General features: G+C 38.1%; 1 protein-coding gene across 2 annotated transcripts in view; it reads left to right on the top strand.

The window, feature by feature from the left end:
- Positions 1-17,125, top strand: part of LOC121866151 (potassium voltage-gated channel subfamily H member 8-like) — a 30,004-nt gene that overhangs the window by 11,297 nt on the left and 1,582 nt on the right. The window contains exons 7-13 of one of the 2 annotated variants that reach the window (XM_042365743.1): positions 522-701; positions 1,140-1,339; positions 4,825-5,074; positions 5,270-5,499; positions 6,065-6,207; positions 12,483-12,702; positions 14,142-17,125. The exon at positions 14,142-17,125 is cut by the window's right edge and continues 1,582 nt beyond it. In XM_042365743.1, coding sequence (XP_042221677.1) covers positions 522-701; positions 1,140-1,339; positions 4,825-5,074; positions 5,270-5,499; positions 6,065-6,207; positions 12,483-12,702; positions 14,142-15,308 — 2,390 coding nt within the window. In that variant the 3' untranslated portion in view covers positions 15,309-17,125. Of the gene's footprint in view, positions 1-521; positions 702-1,139; positions 1,340-4,824; positions 5,075-5,269; positions 5,500-6,064; positions 6,223-12,482; positions 12,703-14,141 lie in introns of both variants that reach the window. The other variant, XM_042365742.1, reaches the window with a different exon arrangement.

Raw genomic sequence — 17,125 nt, 5'->3', positions numbered from 1 at the left:
CCCAGTCCAGAGAGAGTCAACCTTCAGTACTGGGAACTCTGTGAGGACGTGCCCTACACACACGCATCGGGATTATAGCTGCCTCCACTACCCGCTCTTTACTGCACAAACAGGAAAACATAACCACTCGTTCTCCTCAGCCATATTGCGTATAAGAGAAGGTAAAGGTAAGTGTTATACATTATTACACACCGTAGGAGCCACACCATTACTTGTTCTCGTAGGTCTTCAGTGGCCTTAGGGTCAGAAAATCAGGCCTCTTGGAGCTCTTGTGCCATTGTGACTCGAGACCTACAATTTATCTTCCTGAAGAAGCTTATACCTTTGTGTGGGTCAAGTGAGACGTGTATTTAAATCCCTAGACCTGTCCTGGGCTCGACCTCAAGATTTCAAATACAAAGATCAGCACTTAATCATTCAGCCAGGAGATTCTGAGTTTGTGTTGAGTAACAAGCAAATTCTTGTCATCAAACATTACAGTACGTGTAATGTGACTCCTGATTTGTTTCCTGGATCTGCAGGCTGGATCTATGACCTCGCTGAGCGGCTGGAGACAGACGCCAAGAACGTGACCATTGCAGAGAAGTACGTGACGGCGTTGTACTTCACTTGTTCTTCCCTCACCTCTGTCGGCTTTGGCAATGTCTCCGCCAACACGAACCGTGAGAAGATCTTCAGTATCGTCACTATGTTGATAGGAGGTCAGTTCACGTCCTTGGGAATTTGGGTGTTCATGCCTTTGTTAGTTTGCCTCAGTTTGTTCTAATGATGAGGCTGATTCATTGACATAAACCACTTAACTCTTCACTCTTTCTCTCTCTGTACATGTTCTCTCTGTCTCCAGGCTCTCCAGGTTCCTTTCTGTCTTCACATTCGCCCTTTGTCTGTGCGTTCTCTCTGTCTCTAGGTCCTCTCTCTAGATTCAGATTCTCTCAGTCTCCACGCAGGTTCTCCCTTAATCTCAAGGTTTTCTCTCGGGTCTCCAGGTTCTCTCTCAATCTCCAGGTTTTCCTTACTTTCCAGACTATTTCCAAGTTAAAAAATCTTAGCCTCTCTGCCATGTTCCTCTGCTCTTATCCCAGATGCTCTCCCCACTCTTGGTCTAGTTGTGTAAACCTTGGTCTTTCCTTCCTCGTCAGCCCTCATGTACGCCACAGTGTTCGGGAATGTGACATCGATCATCCAGAGAATGTACCTCCGTCGCTCCCTCTACCAGACCAAATGGAGGGACCTGAAGGACTTCCTCTCCCTCAACCAGATCCCAAAGGAACTCCGCCAGCGGATGCAGGACTACTTCCAGACTATGTGGAGTCTGAACCAGGGTATTGATATTCATGAGGTAAGTCCTCGGTCAAAATATTCAAAGACTGTGGGTGATGGAGAGAGTGTTGGAGGAACTCTCTGGTCTAGTTGATTATGAGGGAATGATGAAGTATAAAGCCTCATTTACACGTTGTGTGAAATCATGGGCGGTATCCCTGAAACACCAGGTCTGTGCTGCACGAGGGCAAAAAAGGGCATCTGGCGACCCAGCAATGTTGGATAAATGTTGTGTCACAGCACCCTTCAACACGAGAGCCCACAGAGCAGTGGCGGTATGACCCATCCTGATGTTGGCAGAACATGTACCAGACTCATTCTTTTTCACCCCTGTACCTTACCACCCTGCAACAAATACTACCATGGGAGAGAAATGTGCAGTTTCAGTTCAGACCAACACTGGTGCAGGTACAGATATATTCAGGAGCCAGTACTTGCCAACAGAGCATAACAAGAGACAGGACCAACTCCCAAGCGGCAAATGAGTTGATCACTGACTGAGGGTAAAAGTAAATGAAAAAGTTTGTTATAAGTTTTTAACCCAATGAGTGGCAGGGGTTTCTCCCAGCTGAATAAAATTTTCTATTGTTAACCTGAATAAAATATCGAAATGCGATATGCAGTAACTCCTTAAAGGGTTAATGATGCACAGTACACTACTAAAGTAAGGCATTATATACTGCTACTCTATATTCATTTATCTGTAGTCGTGCACAGAGGAGAGAATTGTCTACTTCCCATTCCACCAACCCATTCACTTTGCCGTCCTCTCCCACAACCCACTCACCGGCAGATTATCACAGATGCTGTAGGCATCCTTTGTTTGGACAACCTAGAAGTTTATTTGCATAATCTGTGTGGGCTGGTAAATCCTCATGCCATATAATGCATGATTATATTACGCTTCAGAAATCATTCTCGCCATATTGTGAATCCCTCCAGAGTATGTTGAGGTTATGGTAGTTTGCCTTGGTTATCAATACAATTATTTATTTACGTAGACAGTAATGAAACATTTTTTTCATTGTTATTGGATTGTATAACTGAGATGAAAGTGCAGGACTAGTTAGGCAGCTTTTATTACCTCACCTTGGAATGACTCAAGGCCACCAAAATCACAATGGTAAGCTATTAATCCCAGTATGTTTTAACGGGAACATCATCATTGTCCGAGATTAATTGGCTCTATATTTACTGCTGATGATCCGCTGAAATATTTTATAAACAGATCAAATGCATTAGAATATACAGTAATTGATATTGTATTTGTAATGCACATTAAACATGATGAGCTTTTCTTGTGTAAACAAGATATCAGTGTGACCATATCCTTAGTCCTTCAGTATTTTCACTAAAATTTAAGAATTTTGTCCCATGCTTTATTGTGAGAAAATGAGAAATTTTGTCAAAATAGGTTGGTTATTTTTTATATTACTGTATAGTACTGTGCAGACATTGATGTATTGATATGTAGAATAGTGAGATAAATACTATTGGAATAAACAGTATTTCTATGACAATTTCATGTAGACTTTTCAGTGTCAACTTCAGTAATTAGCTAAATTGTTTCATTAAGATTTTCTTGTGTTATACAAATAAATGTTCAGCTATTATAACTGAACAAAGAAATCTCAAATATTTTTTGACAATAGGATGGCAATTAATATACTGTACTGTAGTGGACAAAGATTTGAAAAGTTTAACAACATGGGTAAAAGATAAACATAAAGATCAGTACAGTATAGACGAGGCAGTATGCAGGCATATATTTCATCATGTACCTGTACTGTATATAGACAATACAGGCATTTGGTGTATATATAGACTGTGGAGGTACTGTACAATAAACAGTTTCCTATGTACAGTACCTAGACAGTGCAGGTATACAACAATATCAAACAGTGAGGCAATATCACCACGAATAGCCAACAACGCAGTCAGATCCTTGCTTCCAGTAGGGTCCTTTGCTTATATACTGTACAGTACTACTTTGTTACCAATCAGTAATAGTATATCTAAAGGAATAAAAGTGAGTTTATTTTTATAAATATAACAAGCATTACATTTTGCTATTCTTACAGATAGGTGTTACTATGGCAAACTTATTGGTGTTCTTAATACAGTGGCACCCTCCTTTAAAAACCTGGCTGGGATGTTACCTTTTTACTTTTATCCTCAATACAGTGCAGTACCTGTGCTCTTATAGGGGTCCAGTCTTAAACTCCTTAGTCCTCTGTCACAGTGTAGAGTTCAAGACTGTCTGGAGTGATTTCTTTCTTTCTTCTCGTGGGATTTAAAAGCATCTGAATCTTCACAGTTCAATACTTGTTTGAGGTTAACAGTAATTTATTGACTAAATATGAGGCAAATGTTCTATAGAAGGAATTGAAATAGTCTGTGTCCAAGGAGCTTTTTGGGTTATTTTGATTTGTCTTGGTCTTATTGTTTAAGTATTTTGATTTCACTCGCATTGTCTGTATTTTGTTTATTATCTTACAAAAAATCTTCCCGTGACTCATCATCACGTCTGTCTCTTTTGATCTTATGAGTGTATTAATCTCTGTGTCTGATGGATTCTAATGCAGTATCTCACTTGTCATCCAAGGTTCTGGGTTAGTTTTTATCCTTATCTCTTTTAACTGCTCTACGTCATCAAGAACGTCAGTAAAAGTAGTTATAAACTCGTCAAGGCCTCGTTGACCACCGTGCATGAGACCAGTCAATACCTTTACTTATACAGCAGTTTATTTTAGAACATGTCTTTACTATAATTCTTCATTTACCTTACTGTGATTACCTTGTATTGTCCCATCTTACTCCTGACTCTTTTCCTGCTGCAGTAGGTGATAAAGTGGTCACTAAAGCCAATAGGAATGACCCCTACCTGACTGATTTTGTCTTGGCTATTACATATTACATGATCTACTGTAGTATGGTGGCTGGGGACTTTGTTATACTGATTGATGAATTAATTAACTATTTATAGGTCTTTATATCAAAGGTTTGCTTATATTTCTTATACAGTAGAGTCCATTTTCTTCTTGTTTATAACAAATATTAAAGTCACCCTATATTATTTTTCACAATTGATCCTAATACTGTATATGATAATATCCTGGAAAAGTGTTCCATAAACTTACTAGCATTGGGTGGGCAGAAGAGTGTGCCTACTAGGATGGATTTAGTTTTGGGCAACAGTATTTCCAGCCATAAGCCCTACAGATGGTCATAATGTAAATCTAATCAGAATAATTTCTTATTTAAGCACAAATATCGCCCTCATGTCTGTTCGTGTCGAAATGTTGTACAATGTAACCTTCTATTTTAGTTTCCTCATCAGTGACAGTTATCTAACCATGACTCTGAGATACAGCTGCCCTAATTTTATAAGTTAGAATTCGGACTTCTGACATCTTTGGCAGTACTAAACTTGAATTTGTGTCCACAGTATGCACAAGAACATGTAACACTACTAAAACTGTACTCTCACCGTGGCATTGACAGACACTGAAAGAGTTCCCAGAGGAGCTGCGTGGGGACATCTCCATGCATATCCACCGGGAGATCCTATCCCTACCCATCTTTGAGACAGCCTCCCAGGGATGCCTCAAGCTACTCAGTCTGCACATCAGGAATATCTTCTGTGCCCCTGGCGAGTACCTGGCACACCGTAATGATGCCCTCCAATACATCTACTACTTGTGTAATGGTTCCATGGAAGTTGTCATGGATGACATGGTTGTGGCTATACTTGGTGAGCAACTTCTTAATGTTTCAAGTCTCTTTTTATCTGATTTGTGTTTGTTTGTATATCTTTATTGGTCTGTCTGTCTTTCACTTTTTCCTCCCTTCCCTGTTTTTTTTAATGTATAATAAGCTGTTTAAATAGCTGTATTGAAACATTGCTCATTTAAAATATTTAAAACACTTGTTCTGTCAACACCCCCAGGAAAGGGTGACCTGGTAGGGAGTGATGTAGACATGCACCTTCGTAATGGCGCTGACACAGTGGTCAAGTCTTCATGTGATGTCAAGGCCCTCACCTACTGCGATCTTAAATCTATCTACATTCCTGGCCTGCTGGACATTCTCAAGTTGTACCTCGAATACCAACAGGAGTTTGCCAATGACATCAAGCATGACCTGACGTACAATCTGAGGGAGGGTTATGATAATGAGGTGAGAATGAGCCATTAGTTGCAGTATAGCTACTAGAGGGAAGGAATGATAGTTAACAGGAAAGGGTGAGAGCTTAGATAAGAGGATTTTCAGAATTAAAGACAAAGTTTAAGAGTTTCAATGGTAGGTTTAGGGTTTGAGGTTAGGTTACAGCAAACTCGGACTCTCATTTTGGGAACATATGATGAGTATTATCTGTGAGCATAGAGAATGAACTCCATTATACAATTTTCAGGGTGTATTACAGTCGAAGAAGTACATCTAATTGTACTGAAAACAAACAACAAACTTTCAAGTGTAGTGCTGTGCATTCATGGAATAACTTAAGTACTGTACTTTACCTTTAACTAGAGTGAGGTGAAAGATAACAGGGAGAGTTGAGCATTGGGTGCAAACATTATAGTCATGATACTACATGTATTATGATAAAATTTTCTAAAATAGACAAAATATAAATATAAAAGTAACGTACATAATTTACAGTACAGTATGTGTGTAGGATAAGGAGAAATTGCTTACAAATGTTCTGAATAGACTTTTATTCCTATTCTTATCCTTTATACAGCAGCAGGACATGGAAATTGGGTCTGGGAAGAACCTCCTTCCATCTATCAGTGAGGATGATGAGGAGCGGGGAAGTGAGGATGAGGACAAGTCTCCTGTGTCAACTTCACCAAGGTCACCACTCCACACACGCACCACCACAAGGTTCAACTTCTCACGGTCAGTCGATGTTGTCAGGCATGGCGGCGATGTGCTCTCTCATCATCTCACACTTCAATCATTTATACTCACTAGCGCACCCAGCCCCCCCCAAGCCTACGGTTCCTTAACTGTCCGTGGTCAGATGCTAAAATCCTACATGTCACCCCCTGGTCAGACAAAAGTGAATTTTTTTCTACCTAATAGGTACCATTTGGTCTGAAAATAAAGGAAATAAACCTCAATTTGCTTGTAGTTGCTAATTTAAAGCCCCCCCCCGGCGCGTGCCCAAGTTGCCAAGGCAAGCCTCTGAGATGACGTCACGCGGATTTCCTTACCACAGTGGTGCCGCTGTTAAATGTTTTTTCTTGTCTCCAGGGCCCCCCCTTACAGATTTTCTGGGTGCGCTACTGTTTATAATGTATAGTAAAGTTATAGAATGGTATTTTACTCTTTCTGTATGTTAGTAGTTAAGGACATATTCAAAGACAAATTAGGAGATATTACCCCCCTAAAATAATTCAACAGAAGTACTAAGCACCATTTCTTATTGTAATCACAAGTGGGGTGTGTAAAAAAACAAAAACAGACTTGACCTTACTTCGAATCTGGTGTTGATTTTCCATACCAAGAACAGCGGCCATTACTTTTTTACAAATAACAATGGCAAGATTATGGTATTAAACCATTTATGAAAGATGACTTATGAACCAAACTAACCCAACCAAAGTGAACAAAAACCAGCTTAAGAGCACTAGGTTAGCTTTAGGTTGATCTGTAGTTCTCATAAATAGTTTAACCTGGAGTCTCACAAGGTACTGCACTTTTATATACATATTTAATCGTTTTTTTACTTTAACTTTTATCCTCTTTGCCAACGATTGGCTCGGTAGCTGCTTGGGCAGTCGGTCACGTCACCGTTACTCACTGTTGGCAAGTACTGTACTGGGCATGTTCTGGCTCTAGAATGTATCTGTATCTGCGCCAGTGTTGGTCAAGTCTGGTCTTGAAAGATTTCGCACCTGGTGTTGTCACAACACGCACTGGTAGATTGTTCCAAGAGTTTACAATTCCCGCTCCAAAAAAGTTTGCCTTCACAATTTTCTGGACTTGTGGCTTCTTCAGCCTTGAGCTGTGATTTGATTATAAGTTCACTTTTATTTTTTCTAATGTCCCCCACCTGTTTCTGAAATGAGAAATAGCATTAAGAAATTCTATAGAAAATGTAATGTCTCCTAATAAGTCTGTACAAGTATATCTTAACTATTACCTCTGTTATTATTACTGTATTATCATTACTAATACAGGTACAGTACTAGTAATACGCTTTGCTTTTATTTGTTTATGGTTGATTTGACTTTTATTTCCACAGTACAGTTGTTGCATTTAATTGGTTGTTTACTTTATCCTCTTGCTGCTTCCCTTTACAGTTTTTTTTCTTCAAATACTTTTTAATGACTTTAAAAGACCTAATACATCTTCACAAACCTAATCTTCATTTCACATTTCCAAACACTCTGTACATGTACTGTAGTAACTTCCTCTCAGTTCCATTCATACTATCATCACATTTTAGAATTTCTAAATATTTAAAAGTTTTATTGAGATCTAAAGATGTACAATTCATCCTGTCTCCTCTATCTGTTCAAATCAGCATAACTCCATTCCTAACAAATGGGGTTGATGGAATAAAATGATGCATGGCTGTTCTTCAAATACCCTTGTTGAGTGTTGAAGATCTTTGGAATGACAATAGGATTAGTCTTCACTGTTATTACCTCATCACAATACCTCTACTAGATCCCAATACTTTTTTAAACTGAGGAGAGTCGTGACTGGTGGCAGGAAGAGGTCACTTCCATTTAAAGGTAAAATTACTGTTTCATGTTTTTCTTCTGTTTTGTGCCCAATCCCAAAGAAAAAAAGACCAGTCTCTATGACCTCTGGGTTATCAAAAATTTATTTTTAAATCTGGATACCTTTATTGTGCACTGAACTGTCTGTCCTTAACACTGTAGGTTATTTGCATCCTCTCTGGTAAATACTGAGGAGTACCCTGTATACTAATTCTTATAGTGCCTCCACTTTGTCCTGGTCTGAAACCCTAGAGTTAACATCTTTAAGTCTCAGATCTGACACTGTAGATCCATAAATGTTCTTGGGGTTAAAGTGATCCTTGGTTCTGATCCACTTGCAACTCTTTGTTTAATATCTGAACTTATACAGTACATTTGTCTGCACTGCTTATCGTGAAAAACTGTTACTCTACCAAGAGTGATTTAGGGGTATGGATCTCAGAGATTTTATAATTTACTGTAATTCCATATTTTTCAGTACAGCTCTTTGCTTCATGTGCTTTGACAATGATAACAGTTTTTTGTACAATACAGTGTTTCATAATGTAACTATAGAACTGCTATTACATTTATGTAGCATGAATGTTTTTGTTGTACAGTATAGTCTGCATTTACGTGGATTTGGTTTACGCGTTTGGTCATTTACGCGGCACCTTGCCAGAATTAAAATTTTAAGTTACGCGGTTCATTCCATCATTTACGCGGGAAGCGGTTCCTGGAGGGTGCGCATTAGGTCACTCTTACATTATCGCTGACGTCATATGACGTATTGGACTGTGATTGGGCCACGCATCCATTCCTCCCTCCGCCGCTAGCTGTGATTGGTCTAATGTAACATGACGTGCCCTGCCACCAGAGGGAAGAAGTCGCTGACCTAGCAGGGCCAGTCTCATTGTTCTCAGTTCTCCGCGTATACTGTTCTCTCTTGTGCCCACTATTCCCCTCACAATGGCTTCCGCTGGACCCCCACCACCCCCGAGAAACCTTGAACTACCTGGACCAAGCCATGGTTATGTGAAGGAAGTCATCGAGTTGGCGGAGAAAATCAAGCTCATCCTTGACAAAGACAGTCAAGCATCGGTGTGAAGTGTCTAATAACCTTCTGCCGAAAATTATGGAGCCGTATGTCCAGATGTATCGCGACAACATCAATGCCAGTCGTCAACCTCCATGAATAGTGATAGTGATTCACCGGAGGGCCACTAATCTGCCCTCTGCCTCGGAACCAGCCGTCATCCACGTGTGCCGACCCATCTCTTCTACTAACGTAAGTGTTAAAACACCTTTATATTTGTACAGTAGTGTAGTTTTTTATTTAGATATTATGTGTGTGTCAACACCATCATAAATATATGATGTTATTTTTACTACAAGGTATATATTGTGTCGGAAAAAGTGGAGTTTGGGAGTCGGCCCAGTCTCTATTTCAATTAATCCCATATGTTCTGTTATTTCGTTTACGTGTTTCTCATTTTACGCGGACCTCCACGGGTTCAATTGACCATGTAAATGCAGACTATACTGTAATGTATTGTTGAATTTAATAAATGCATTTTTCATTTATAATGTTAGTACTGTACTGTATTCATTTCCCTCAGTAATATGTAGAACAGTTGTCACCAAGTTTAACAATCCTAAAGTACAGGTAGTCACTTAATTTATTATTTTTTAGTTTCTCCAGGAAATGAGTTAATCAACTACACACTAAAGCAAAGTTTGTGCCTAATCTAACAATTTCTACCACTACAGTACAGTACTGTACTCACCAAATCTGATGTTGATTATCTCATCATTTTTCCTCAGCAACTTCTTAAAGTCCCCTTAAAATTTCTCCTCAGCCCATCATTATGTTGCACTACCCCTGACTTACATGTCCTTAACTACTTTTGCTTTTCCTAAAAGTTCTTTTGCTATCCCCTCAAAATTTTCATACTCCTATTTCTTCCACAACCCATAAACTGCTATCCCAGTGATTTGTACTGCAAATTTCTTGTATTTAATATTACTTAAACTTATTGCCAAAGACACTGCCACCGCCTAACTTGGTAACAAGGTCACACTGGCCTACAGTCTGCTGAACACCCAGCAGGAGTATATCCTCACCAAACTCACACTGAAAATTAACCAAAATCTGTTTTGTTTTGAAATCACAGCTATAAGTTTCTAATCATGTAGAAAATCTATTTCTTCTGAGGGCTGAGGACCACACAAAACAGGTCTAGGGGATGCATGCAATCCAAGGGCAACAGGCTGGGAACTCCTGCCCCTATATCAACATTTAAGTAATTCAAGGCAATTTTTTTTTATAAACTTGTTACATATGCATTTCTCTAACTTGTTCTAAATATACAGTACTGTATAGTAATTTGTATGGCATTCATGTGCACATCCCACACCAGTGACCAATCACAGGCTACACTTTGTCAAAATATATATTTATGAATATAATTAATTATATACTGTACTGTATACTGCACTGTACATTAGGGCATGTGGGTTCCTGGAGTAGATATATAAAATTTATGAAAGCATCTTGGTCCCTGGCACTTAAGATTCCTGATACTCAAGTCTATCATACCAGATGTGCATTTTGATGATCAGGAATGATGTGTGAAATTTTTATTGTATTATTTTATGTATACACTGGGGGGAAAAGGAAACCCTCCAATTAAGGGACAGGATTTGCACTTATTAAATTGGTATTGGGATATTTACTAGATACTGTACATTGGTATAAACCAGTATAAACAACATGCAGTATTTTGTACTTAAGCTGAATGACTTTAATAATTATATCAGTTCATTATTGCCAATTTCTATATGCCACATGAGTCTTGGTTGGGTGTGTGCAGATAGTAAAGGTTGTATTGTATATAATATTTGTCTTTTTATTTATCAAATTTGCAATCAAAATTCACAATTTAGAATCTCTTTTTCTTTATAAACATTAGGCAGTTCCTTTTTCATAATAGGTGGCTTGTGTTGTCATACCATTTGCTTACATATAGCAGAACTGGATTGGTTCATATTTCTCATAACCTGCAGGTGGAATTACAGTTTCTTATAAGTCTCCATCTACAAATAACTTGAGTACTGTACATATTATGCCATCTATTATTACCAAGTTTGAGAATCAGAATTATTGTTCCTATTGTAACTAATCTCTGTTGCTCATCTTGCTTATAGATGGAATGTACTGTATGTTCTTTCAGACTACTTAAACATGAGGGAACAAGTTTCATTATTTATCAGTAAGAGACAGTCACTATACATTACTCATACCAGTTATAGACGAGAGATGCAACTATTCAATCAACAAATATAAAGAAGCATGATCGTTTCATCTACCCACAATCTTTCACACTACCGTGAATAACACATACAGTACAACAGATAACCCAGTTAATAATTAATGCCTCCATTTGCAATGAGCTTAAACACAAAACCTTTTACTTTTCAACTACTGGTATACAGTACTGTTTATCTGACAAACAATTCACTCTTTTCAAAGATTCCTCACCAAATATTGTATTAACTTTCTGTTCATTTAAGTACTGTACAGTGCTCCCTGAACAACTGCAGTTCTTACATTTAACATTTTAGACCTCTAAAACATACATTGAGACCATAATTTTTATAAAACCCAAATTCCGCTGCTAGCCTTTTTACTTTGAAACCCTTGTCAGAGTTTGTAGCACTTACCCCTAGCTGTTGGGGCAGAATTCTGATCAGTGCACCCAGGCAACCATTAGTTGTTTAAATTATTTTTATAGTTGGATAATAAAATATCCAACTTGTTTTTCAAGATGATATCTGGATATATTATGCTGATGCTTCAGTATGTTAGTAAAAAGCATAAGAAAGAGATTCCTTATCTTTGCATTAAAAAAAATTATAGAATTGTTGGATCATATGAGTAAAAAAAATCCTTGTTGACTTTACACAGTCTGCATATGCATTAGTTGTCTTACTTCCCATAAGAAGTTGCCTTAGATCTGTCAACAGACTATCTTTACCATTTTTAAGCATCTAAACAACATAGCTCCAGGGATCACTGTACAATGTTCTAACGTTTTTAATATAAATACTGTATATTCAATTATGCAAATCAAATCACAGTTCAGTAGTACTGTACAGTACAGTATCAGAAATACTGAATCTTACTTCTTGCATGTTAAATAATTAGCATAATAAGCAACAAAGTCTCTTAAAGTTTTTGTTAATAACTTTTGTAAATGTAGTAATCATAAGAATTATTTCATGACAGAATATGTAGTCATCTTGCTCATCATTATACAGTACTGGATTATGTGTTTTTAAACTTTAACAGCAATACATATATTTTTTAATCTTGCATGAATTTTTTTTGCTTGAGTCACTTGTACAGGTATTCACAAGATGAATAATCACTCATTTTCACATCAGAAATGAGGAAGAGATAGGGAGTCCTAGATGGGGCCACAGAAGCCGTGAACGTAGTGGGGGTACTCCTGTGAGGGGCGCCCTCAAGACCTTATCACCTACTCGTCTTCACCATCGTTCCAATGATGAACTCAGATGTGATGATCAAGCTAAGGTTCAGTTGGAAAAACTAGACACCCAAGTCAACACACTTCATTCAGATGTCAGTGGCCTAACCCAAGAGGTAAATGAAGAATACGTGTACATACCTTGTTATGAGAGGAAATAGTGCAGATTAAAAAGGGAGCTTGTACAAGTATGGGTGATGTACTATACTCGTATGTTATGAATTAAGGTGAAATAGGAGTTGAAATACATAACATTAAATATGGCAAGATTGGTTGACTTTTTGGCTGCATCTAGCAACTCGATGAATGCTTTTCCCGATTGAATAACCAACTGCAAGAACTCGGCACCTATCCACTCACTTGTATCCTCACCTTACCCCCCACTGGCTGATTTAAAACTTATGGGCACAGCATAATTGATGCCTTAAATACATTATTCTAAATATCTTTAATTATTTCAAAGGTCACTAATTAACACTAATTACCCGAATTTTAAATTGTGATCCCAGATCCTTAATCAGCATGTAAAGTAGTACCTTTGTATGAAATTTTAACAAAATCCATGGTATGACCGAAAGTGTTTACACTTTTTATAATTAATTTACTTGCACTATTCATGGTATAAACCTCATGTTTCTGTCTCAAATAGTAGGTGTGGTATAACTAAAAATGTAGAGGTATCTGATGTGCACAGGTGTACTGTATGAGGGAGGCTATGGGAGCACGAAACCTGAGTGGCTGGCCACCAAGGGAACAAAATCCTGATAGTTAATTATACTTGTATTGCAACCCCTTCTTCACTGATGAATTCATAAAATATTTTTGAGCTTTAGAATGGGATTTTATTGCAGGATATGATGTTAATAATGATGTGGTATTTCATTTTCCTACATTGCTGCAGTATATGTAATTAACGTTGGAGAGGATGGTAGAAGTATGGTACTGAATTTATACTGTACATCTGTTGTCCAAGCTGATGTAGATACAGCGGAGTTCATGGTGCAGGCATTGGTGTTAGTAGCATTAAAGAAAATGTACAGTACTATATGCTTGTCAGCTTTGGAGTTAGAGAATCCTTTATTAATGAAACATTGGTCATTAAGGTGAGATGAAGCAAGGATTTAATGAAACTGACTTGTGCACCTAGGATCATACACGAGTGGTATTAAGGCCATTGCTAAGATCATTTGGTTCTTATTTATTTAAGTTATATAATTTCCTGTGGTACCATCATTAAGAACAACCAGGAAGGGTAAATATTCATTCAAGGCCGTATCCTTGAACTTTTAACATCTCTCAACTTAAGTAGTGGATTTTATCTGTGAAAAGGCTTATGGTTCTTGGAAGAACTATAGAAACTAATAGGATGATAGGTTGTTGTTTTATTTTTGGCACATGCAGAATTGCCAAAGGATGGCCCAAGTAGGCTTTGCATAACCAGTGCTCCTGCATCAGTTATTTTTTTAAATGGCATTAGATTATAAAAGTTTATTTTCACACTACCACTAATTAAGCTATGTAACAACCTACTGTAATCATCCTTTTTCACCAACAGGTTCGGTCAGCACTGCAGCTCCTTCAATCGATCAGCCACAATATAGGTGGAGGTGATAATGATGGTGGGGGTGATGAGGCAGGAAGTTGTTTCACTGTAGCGAGTAATGAAGGTGGACGTGTGGGAGGAAGTGGAAATAATAGTGGCAGTGGAGGTGGTGTTGCTAACATTTACATGCAAGAAAATCGACTAACACCTCTCTGCAGGTCTTCACCTAGTGTATTTGCTACTTGTCGGGACACACGATTTTCTTCGTCGCTGCCACGTCACCGCAGCAAGAATGTCTCTACTCAGACAGACCTTCCTATAGATGTCCCAGTTGCAGTTCTAGAAGCATTTGTGTTAGCTCATCGTTCCCGAGTTCTTCAACTCCTAGGCATTCAAGAAGTGGTGAGTTCCTCCCCAGATACACCATCAAATAGTGGCCAAGTCATTCCACCTGCCTCTAGTTCATCACAAGCAAGTGAGGTTCATACATGCATCATGATTCCTGAGAATGATAGTAACAGCTGCTCTGAGAGTGTGACATCTACACCAGACCAAAATGACCCTATTTCCAGAACTGATCAACTTCCAGATCCACATTCTGTACAAACTCAAAACCCCTCCATTACAATACAAGCTGCACCCAATGTTATTGGTGACAGTAGAAACAACAACAACAATAAAAGTCCACGTACATCCATAGAAACATACCAACTAACAAATCTACAAAACTGGAATCCAGTCTCTCACTTAAACAGAACAGTCATGTCAGCTTCACGAAGTACAGGGAGCTTAAAGGATATTATTTCTGTCAATCTCAAAAATCACACTCCGCAGTCAAACCAAAGTGGTAATAACTCATCATTCTTGGTACAATATCAAGTACAGAAGAGTGAGACAAATCCATACAAAACTGTGGTTCATTATGGTTGTTCTTCTGACTGTCCGCCAACAGATCTCATATGTTTCTCAGAAGTCAACCATACAATGACACGAAGTACATCCATGCCTGTAGCCTCCTTTAGATATTTACCCAATCTTTCCAGTTCTTCTGTAATGCCTAACACACAATTACCCAGTGTCAGCAAAGAGACAGGAGTACATCCATCAGATTTGCTTCCAAATACAACTGAAGATACACAAAACATTAACAAAAAACCTACGATTGTAACAGACTTCTAGCCATGGATATATGGCATACAGTATTTATCATTTAACTGAGTCTCCAGTACAAACAAAGATGGTAGATCTCAAGTAGGCTATTTTTCTCTCAAATATACTGAAGAAAGTTTTAAAGATGTTATGGCTATATATGAAGGAATATTACAAAGAATGTCCTTCAGAAGTTAGCTATCTGAGCATGGCTAAATTACTGTACATGAACAAAATGTATTGTTACTCTTATATACAGTGTTTCTGGAATACAGTATGTAAATAATGTGGTATAATTGCCAGAAGCAATGTTTTCTCACATTCTCCATGGACAATACACAAATGGCCTCAATACCAGCCATGACCAAAAATTTTCTTCACTATCATGAGGTTAGCACTGTACTTTATATTTCTTTAGATTTTAATGGGCATTAATTTCTTAAATCCCATTTTAAACATTACTTGCAAACACAATTGAATATGTTTGCAAACATAATCCCAAATTTTCTAATTATTATTATTGTTTTATTGCAGTACTTTGATCATTTCAGTGGTTATGGTTACCATTACTTCATTTACCAGATTTAATACAGTACGTACAGGTATTTTGTAGATACAGGTATCCCTTAAGTTATGGAAGCTCAAGTTGTGAAAATTTTGAATTGACAGAATCCAAAAAGTATGGAATTTGTTTATAGATACAGAAGAAAAGTTTGCATTATTGAAAAATCTTTGGGAAACTTCTGAGGTTAAAGAATGAGGCAAAAATTTACAAATGTTGCCATCCTCTAGTACAGGTATGTTACTAAACACAAAATAAAATTTAGTATAGTACAGTACTGAATATAATACTGTACAGTATATAAAGACATTTCAACTACTGTACATGTAAACTGAAATGGCATACAGTATTAAAAGGGATTGTACAGAAAGGCTAATGCCTCACCAACACCCTAAGTGTTGTAAGTACAGTAGAATTTGCATTACAGTATGGTACAATACTGTACTTATTATTGTATTTATTAAAAAATAATAATATTAAATGTTGTATAATATTATTTATATTTTCAGTCACTTCATTAGGTCTCAGGAGGACAGATTTAGGCGTTACTTAATGCACAGCCATGGGAGGGAGGATATGTACAGTTGCGGACAAATGAATCGTGGCCACCTATAGTATTTCCACGCTAATCTGGCTCATAAGCCCCACCCTTCGTCTATAGCTACAAATAGCCGATTGGTTCCCTGAGCATTTTACCCCCCCACAGGACTTCGTGTATACAAGCGTGTATTTATTTCGACCTTTTATAAATGCATTTGTGGAGGGTTACATCTAGTGCGGGAGGGGTGGCGGCAGCGTCTTAACAGTGCTGGCGCTTGTTTACCTTGGTATGCAGTTGGGCTAACGCAAAAGTATTGACACCTCATGTGGTGCTCTTCCAAGCTTTACGGTGAGGAGTGATCGTCTCCCACGTGAGGGGGTTGATTTGGCACTTTTTCGGGTTTAAGATATCCTTATACTCTTTCTGTTGCGCGCTAGCATTACATTTACCATTTGTTAGGTGACTGGAAAGTACCGTAACTGCTTTGGCAGTCTACCTAACTTAACCAAACTTCGTTATGGCCTTTACTCTCCGTTCTTTGGCTTCCACGAAACTGTTACCAATTGCAGAAAGCACTCCACCAATGATGGTGGACTAGGTGGCCTCGACTCATCTGTTTGCTTGTTGTTAAATCATAAAGAGTGGTAAAACTGGGTATAGGTGGTGGCTATACCTGTTCCAAGGTGGTGGCAGGTTGTCTGTTGATAAACCTAGCTTCTAGATGCCAGAGTCGTGCCAGTTGAT

This window comes from Homarus americanus, unplaced genomic scaffold (assembly GCF_018991925.1).
Source record: "Homarus americanus isolate GMGI-L3 unplaced genomic scaffold, GMGI_Hamer_2.0 scaffold29188, whole genome shotgun sequence".
Lineage (NCBI taxonomy): Eukaryota > Metazoa > Arthropoda > Malacostraca > Decapoda > Nephropidae > Homarus > Homarus americanus.
The sequence above is the reverse complement of the archived record's forward strand: the minus strand, read 5'-3'. Positions and strand labels throughout refer to the sequence as shown.